Source organism: Monodelphis domestica, chromosome 3 (assembly GCF_027887165.1).
Source record: "Monodelphis domestica isolate mMonDom1 chromosome 3, mMonDom1.pri, whole genome shotgun sequence".
NCBI lineage: Eukaryota > Metazoa > Chordata > Mammalia > Didelphimorphia > Didelphidae > Monodelphis > Monodelphis domestica.
In genome coordinates, this window is record NC_077229.1 from 10,449,688 (window position 1) to 10,457,937 (window position 8,250).

Genomic DNA, 8,250 nt, shown 5'->3' on the forward strand with positions numbered 1-8,250 from the left:
CCCCAGTGGGGTCGGGATGAGTCACATAAGGCTGACAAAACTGAATGTCGGTCCTGGGGAATCGGCGTCCTGCTGCCCAGAGAGCAAAGAGCTCATCCCTGCCTCTGATTAATGACCCTGAAAGTGATGGACTATCAATGCAAATGGAAGAACCCCACGTCATTCCTGTATATTAACCGGAAGAAGGAAATGAGTTTTATTATGTCTGTGCAGAGCCAACTAGAAGTAGAAGTACATGAGCTTTTAGTGGAGAAAAAGCATGCCGTAACAGAAGAAGGACATTTTACAGACTAATTGATCACCCAGGGAAAGATTTCTGTGTTTGTGGAAGCTTTGGGGAAAAGCTTATTCCATGATCCAAAGCTTTCTCTGTGAATGCCTTGAGCCCTTCAGTGATGAGAGGTAGAGAAGAAGAAGCAGAAGGAGGAGCAGCCATGAGCAAGAATGGGGGCAGCTTGGACTTTCCCTTTGACTGCGCCGAGGAGACACAATTTCTGGAGACACACCTGCAGAGTCACTGCAAGGTGGGGCAGCTTTCCAGAGTCTGGTTTTCAAAGGGAATCAGTCATTATGTTTCTATTATGCTGACCCTGCGGGCTTGTGGGGGAGCCCAGAAGGCCTGGAAGCTGAGCCCAGCTGGGCCTGGGGAGCTCCATGAGGATGGCAGGCAGGACAGGCTGGCCTGAACCAGAGAGCAGAGTTTCCTGTAGGTCCAGGAGCCCCAGCAGGCTGGGATGGGGCATCAGGCAGGGGCTGCGCTCTGGGAAGGCTCTATGGTGAGGGAAGGAGAACCTTTGCTCAGTGAGAGGCCAAGATTTCTAGCCCTGGAAGCTGGGCCTGGATCAGTGCCTGCTAGCAGAGTGTGGTGAGGGCAGGAGGCCAGGCCAAGGAAGGGGCTGAGTTCAGGGGTTGCTCTGGGTGCCTCAGGCTGGGGCTCAAGGGAGGCTCCACCTCTGGGTGGGATGAACAAAAGAGGCAGCAGAGACCTCCCTCTGCCTGGGGGCCCTGAGCTCTGCCTCCTTGTGGGCTGGATGTGGGTCTTATAGCCAGCAGGGGACAATGTGGGGCTGATCCTGGGCAGGCAGTGAGGGCCTGGGAAGCTTGTTGGTGTTGAGAGGGATGAGCACAGCTGGCTGTGCCTGTGGCTGCTCTGAGCCCTGTGATCCCTCCTGGGTGACATCTCAGCTGGGCTGGGCTCAAGTGACCCCAACAACCCCCCTCCATGAAGGGCTGCCCCCCTGGGACCCTGAGAGAGGATGCAGGTGGGGTCTAGAGGAGGCTGGAGCAGGCCCACATTTGCATCAATCCCTGCCTGCCCATCAGCCACCATCACGGGGTAACCAGGAGAGGATTGTTCTTGCCTCTCAGGAGGATCTCAAAGCACCTTCTGGCTTCCTCCTTGTTCAGGGTCATTAATGAGTCTCTCTGTTTGCAGGCTCCCTCTCCCAGGATGTGGTGACTCAGCCTCACTCTGTGTCTGCAGCCCTGGGGAGCTTGGTCAGACTCTCCTGCACCCTGAGTAGTGCGTCCAGTCGTTATGCTGTTGGTTGGCACCAGCAGAGCCCAGGAAAGCCCCCTCGGTACCTCCTGTATATCGATAGCAGTGGAAGTACAGGCAGGGCCGACGGGATCCCTGAGCGCTTCTCTGGCTCCGGATCTGGGACTAACCGATTCCTGTCCATCAGCAACGTCCAGCCTGAGGATGAGGCCGATTATTTCTGCCAGTCGTATTACTACTCTGGTGGTAGCTATCCTTATACACAGTGATGCATTCAGTGGGGAAGTGGGACAAAAACCTCCTTGTCAGGCCTGCAGCAGCTTCTCGCTTGTCCCCAGGCTCCTGAGCAAGGCCAGGGTGCTGCTAGGGGAGAGTCAGCTGTTCTTTCTCTTTCTGTCTTTGTCTCTTTGTCCCTGCTAGAGCTCCCTCTGTCTCTTCTTTGTTTCTCTTTTTCTCTGTCTCTCTGTCTTTATCTCTCTCTGTCTCACCCTCCCCATTTCCATCTGTCTCTTTTTCTGTCTCTTTCCTTCTGTCTCTCTGTGTGTCCTTCTTTCTCTCTGAGTGTGTCTATTTCATCCAGTTCAGCAGTGACTGGCCCAAGGTCATACAGACTAAAGCTGTAACTCAGGTCCTCTCACCCCATCACCAGTACTTCCTGCCATGTCCCAGCCCCCTTTGGGATGACCAAGACACCAGAGGAGTGTATTTAGTTGAGCCTTCAGAACTGAGGATTGGGCTGGTAGAGAGGAGCTGAGAGGAAGCTCCCTGCCGTGCTCTGGCTGTGCCCCAGTTTGCTCTCAGGGAATAGAATCTTGTTCATACAAGGGGATCCCTTGAACCCCTGCCAGTGCTCACGAGGCCATGACCAGAGACACCCTCCAGGGGAAGAAAAGGGGAAACGAAGATGTCAGGAAGGAAATGGGAAGAGAGGAGACAGAGGCAGCTGCTGACAGTCCCTGCGCCATGATGTACACCTTGTGGCCAAGCGCCCACACCTCTACAAGCCTTGACAGGCATCCCCTGAGGAGAGGCTGAATTCTGAGGTCGAGAAAAGCTGCGGGGCGTCTGCAAAATCAGCTGCATCATTGTGTGGGCCGCAGAGGGCTCTGAGGGCCTCCCTGAGGCCAGGACAGTGTGGAGTCCATTCAGGCCTCTTTCGGAGTTGGTGCCGCCTGAGGAGAGAGATCGTGTCTGACGGTGTAGCCGCGTCTGCCCAGCTTGGGGGACTCCCATCGCCCGTCTCTCGGTCCCATAGGAGGGAGGAAGCAGCGTTTGGGTGGATTCCTGGCGGCCACCAGCTGACTCGGGCCCAGAAGCCCCTCGTGGTCCAAGAGAGCCGCCCTGAGAGGCTCCGGAGGGAGGAGGAGCTTCTGGGGGCTGAGAATAAGAAAAGGAGAGGATTGAAGCAATGAGGACTGACGGGAGCGAGAGAATAACGGAGGGAAAGTTTCCTCAGACAGCTACAAAGACCAGAAGAATCCACAGAGCTGTGTCTGTGCCTCATCTGGTTCTGATCCTGTCCAAGGCTCTGAGCGTGCTCCAAGGCAGAGCTGGAGAAAGGTAGGGAAAGTAGCAGCTTCGTTTGGGTCACGTGGTTATGGCCAGTTCTGGAGAGCAGGAAGAAGCCAAACAGCCCCGAGTCTGAGAAACGCGGATCGTGCCGCGCCGGCCTCCGTCCTGTGTCTGCTGTGTAGGAGGAAGCAGAGTCCGGAGGCCCGAGTTCGCTCTCACCGGCTGACCAGCTCCTGACAATGCTGACTTGATGCTGAATTGCATTAAGTTCTATTTTTGAAGGGAATTCTGGGAAAGAAGCGATCCAGGGACTTCCGGTTAAGATGGCGGCTTAGAGAAAGCTAAAGTTCAGATCTCCGGAAAACCCTTCCCGACTGATCTCAAACTATAAGCTCCTAAGGCGCCGAAATTCAAAACGATCAACAGCACAGACCCTGGGAACCCTCCTCCTGGACCTGGACCAGGATCAAAAGGTACGGCTCCCCTCAAAAGCCAGAACCTGAGATCACTCTGACCTAAGGGGTAGAAGCGCAGAGTCCAAGGCTCCGGGAAGCCTCAGCCTGGCCCGGCTCAGAGAGCAGGGTCCTCGGAACAACAACCCTCAGGGCCTTCTATCCGAGTCCCAGTGAAAGTCACTGCCTGGAGCAAGACAGCCTCACTGGCTGGATCCTGCTATCCAAGTCTCAGTGAAATTCCCTGCCCTCGGAGCTTGGGGAAGCTGCAGCCCATCCCCCCCGCAGGCCAACGAAACAGCCTCACGGCCAGCGATTCTGAAGGCAACTTCCGGAAAGCAACGTGGTCCGACCCGTCCATTCTAGTTCCAGTGAGGCATATTCAGTTTAACCCAGGGAAAGCTCATAGAACCGACAATCTGCCCAGGACTAAAGCCTCTGATCACCAGACAGAGATAAGAAAAGCTAATCCTCCACATTCAGAGATGGCAAACTCCACAGAAGCACAGAAGCCCCAAAATACCAAGAAAAATAAGAAGAAAGGGGCGACTTTGGACACATTCTACGGAGCCAAAATACAAAATACAGAGCAGATAGAAGAAGATATACAAGAAAATGCTCCAAAATCTTCCAAAGGAAATGGAAACTCTCCACAAACCCATGAAGAATTTGAGTCAGAAATGACCAAAAAGATGGAAGCCTTCTGGGAGGAAAAGTGGGAAATAATGCAAAAGAAATTCACGCATCTACAAAACCAGTTTGACCAAACTGTAAAAGAAAACCAGGCTTTAAAGCAAGAACTAATAAAGCAAAGCCAAAACACCAAGAAATTAGAAGAGAACATAAAATATCTCACCGACAAGATGATAGATCTGGAAAATAGAGGGAGAAGAGAGAATTTAAGAATAATTGGACTCCCAGAAAAGCCAGAAATAAACACCAAACTGGACATGGTGATACAAGATATAATCAAAGAAAATTGCCCAGAGATTCTAGAACAAGGGGGCAATACAGCCACTGACAGAGCTCACAGAATACCTTCTACACTAAACCCCCAAAAGACAACTCCCAGGAATGTAATTGCCAAATTCCAAAGCTATCAAACAAAAGAAAAAATCCTACAGGAAGCCAGAAAAAGACAATTTAGATATAAAGGAATGCCAATCAGGGTCACACAAGACCTTGCAAGTTCTACTCTGAATGATCGTAAGGCATGGAACATGATCTTCAGAAAGGCCAGAGAGCTGGGTCTCCAACCAAGAATCAGCTACCCAGCAAAACTGACTATATACTTCCAAGGGAAAGTATGGGCATTCAACAAAATAGAAGACTTCCAACTTTTTGCAAAGAAAAGACCAGAGCTCTGTGGAAAGTTTGATACTGAAAATCAAAGAGCAAGGAATACCTGAAAAGGTAAATATTAAGGAAAGGGGAAAAATGTTATCTTCTTCTTTTACTCAAACTCTCTTCTATAAGGACTACATTTATATCATTCTATGTATACTAATATGTGGGGAAAATGTAATGTATAAATAGGGGGTAAAGAAAGACCAAATAGAATAATCGTTCTCACACAAAGATTCACATGGGAAGGGGAGGGGAAGAAAACTCCGATAAGAAGGAGAGGAAGAGAGGGGTGGGTGGTTTACTTAAACCTCAATCTCAGGGAAATCAACTCTGAGAGGGAAAAACATCCAGATCCATTGGGATCTTGAATTCTATCTTACCCAACAAGGGTAAGGAGAAGGGAAAACCAAGGGGGGGAGGGGGAGAGGGAGAACAAAAAGGGAGGGAAAGAGAGGGGGGAGGGGGAGGGAACAAAAAGGGAGGGACTAAAAAGGGAAACACCAAGGGAGGGGACAAGGGGGACTGATTCAAAGTAAATCACTGGACTAAAAGGTAGAGCCGAAGAAGAAAAGGTTAGAATTGGGGAAGGCAATCAAAATGCCAGGGAATCCACAAATGACAATCATAACTTTGAACGTGAATGGGATGAACTCACCCATAAAACGTAGACGAATAGCAGAATGGATTAGAATCCAAAACCCTACCATATGTTGTCTTCAAGAAACACACATGAGGCGGGTTGACACCCACAAGGTCAGAATTAAAGGATGGAGTAAGACCTTCTGGGCCTCAACTGATAGAAAGAAGGCAGGAGTGGTAATCATGATATCTGATAAAGCCAATGCAAAAATAGACCTGATCAAAAGAGATAGGGAAGGTAATTATATTTTGTTAAAAGGGACTCTAGACAATGAGGAAATATCATTAATCAACATGTATGCACCAAATAATATAGCACCCAATTTTCTAATGGAGAAATTAGGAGAATTGAAGGAAGAAATAGACAATAAAACCACACTAGTGGGAGACTTAAACCAACCATTATCAAATTTAGATAAATCAAATCAAAAAATAAATAAGAAAGAGGTAAAAGAAGTGAATGAAATCTTAGAAAAATTAGAATTAATAGACATATGGAGAAAAATAAATAGGGATAAAAAGGAATACACCTTCTTCTCAGCACCACATGGCACATTCACAAAAATTGACCATACATTAGGTCACAGAAACATAGCACACAAATGCAAAAAAGCAGAAATAATGAATGCAGCCTTCTCAGATCACAAGGCAATAAAAATAATGATTAGTAATGGTACATGGAAAACCAAATCTAAAACCAATTGGAAATTAAACAATATGATACTCCAAAACCGTTTAGTTAAAGAAAAAATCATAGAAACAATTAATAATTTCATCGAGGAAAATGACAATGGCGAAACATCCTTTCAAACCTTTTGGGATGCAGCCAAAGCGGTAATCAGAGGTAAATTCATATCCCTGAATGCTTATATTAACAAACAAGGGAGAGCAGAGATCAATCAATTGGAAATGCAAATGAAAAAACTCGAAAGCGATGAAATTAAAAACCCCCAACAGAAAACCAAATTAGAAATCCTAAAAATTAAGGGAGAAATTAATAAAATTGAAAGTGATAGAACTATTGATTTAATAAATAAGACAAGAAGCTGGTACTTTGAAAAAACAAACAAAATAGACAAAGTACTGGTCAATCTAATTAAAAAAGGAAGGAAGAAAAGCAAATTCACAGCATTAAAGATGAAAAGGGGGACAGCACCTCCAATGAAGATGAAATTAAGGCAATCATTAGAAATTACTTTGCCCAATTATATGGCAATAAATACACCAATTTAGGAGAAATGGATGAATATATACAAAAATACAAACTGCCTAGACTAACAGAAGAGGAAATAGAATTCTTAAATAATCCCATATCAGAAATTGAAATCCAACAAGCCATCAACGAACTTCCTAAGAAAAAATCCCCAGGGCCTGATGGATTCACCTGTGAATTCTATCAAACATTCAGAGAACAGTTAATCCCAATACTATACAAACTATTTGACATAATAAGCAAAGAGGGAGTTCTACCAAACTCCTTTTATGACACAAACATGGTACTGATTCCAAAACCAGGCAAGTCAAAAACAGAGAAAGAAAACTATAGGCCAATCTCCCTAATGAATATAGATGCAAAAATCTTAAATAGGACACTAGCAAAAAGACTCCAGCAAGTGATCAGAAGGATCATTCACCATGATCAAGTAGGATTCATACCAGGGATGCAGGGCTGGTTCAACATTAGGAAAACCATCCACATAATTGACCACATCAACAAGCAAACTAGCAAGAACCACATGATTATCTCAATAGATGCAGAAAAAGCCTTTGATAAAATATAACACCCATTCCTAATAAAAACACTAGAAAGCATAGGAATAGAAGGGTCATTCCTAAAAATAATAAACAGTATATATCTAAAACCAACAGCTAATATCATCTGCAATGGGGATAAACTAGATGCATTCCCAATAAGATCTGGAGTGAAACAAGGATGCCCATTATCACCTCTACTATTTGACATTGTACTAGAAACACTAGCAGTAGCAATTAGAGAAGATAAAGGAATTGAAGGCATCAAAATAGGCAAGGAGGAGACCAAGTTATCACTCTTTGCGGATGACATGATGGTCTACTTAAAGAATCCTAGAGACTCAACCAAAAAGCTAATTGAAATAATCAACAACTTTAGCAAAGTTGCAGGATACAAAATAAACCCACATAAATCATCAACTTTTCTATATATCTTCAACACAGCTCAGCAGCAAGAACTAGAAAGAGAAATCCCATTCAAAATCACCTTAGACAAAATAAAATACCTAGGAATCTACCTCCCAAGACAAACACAGGAACCATATGAACACAACTACAAAACACTCGCCACACAACTAAAACTAGACTTGAGCAAATGGAAAAACATTAACTGCTCATGGATAGGACGAGCCAATGTAATAAAAATGACCATCCTACCCAAACTTATTTATCTATTTAGTGCCATACCCATTGAACTACCAAAATACTTCTTCACTGATTTAGAAAAAACCATAAAAAGTTCATTTGGAAGAACAAAAGATCAAGGATATCCAGGGAAATAATGAAAAAAAAAAACACATATGATGGGGGCCTTGCAGTTCCTGACCTAAAACTATATTACAAAGCAGCAGTCATCAAAACAATTTGGTACTGGCTAAGAAACAGAAAGGAAGATCAGTGGAATAGACTGGGGGAAAGCGACCTCAGCAAGACAGTATACGATAAACCCAAAGATCCCAGCTTTTGGGACAAAAATCCACTATTCGATAAAAACTGCTGGGAAAATTGGAAGATAGTGTGGGAGAGACTAGGAATAGATCAACACCTCAC

The 8,250-nt window shown here is 45.5% G+C and overlaps 1 gene segment (V, D, J or C); it reads left to right on the plus strand.

Moving 5' to 3' along the window:
* Window positions 1-434: 434 nt before the first annotated feature.
* On the plus strand, window positions 435-1,767 carry LOC130458031 (immunoglobulin lambda variable 4-69-like). The segment is given in 2 exon segments: window positions 435-524; window positions 1,450-1,767. Coding segments are annotated over 2 exon segments (408 nt in total).
* Window positions 1,768-8,250: the final 6,483 nt, after the last annotated feature.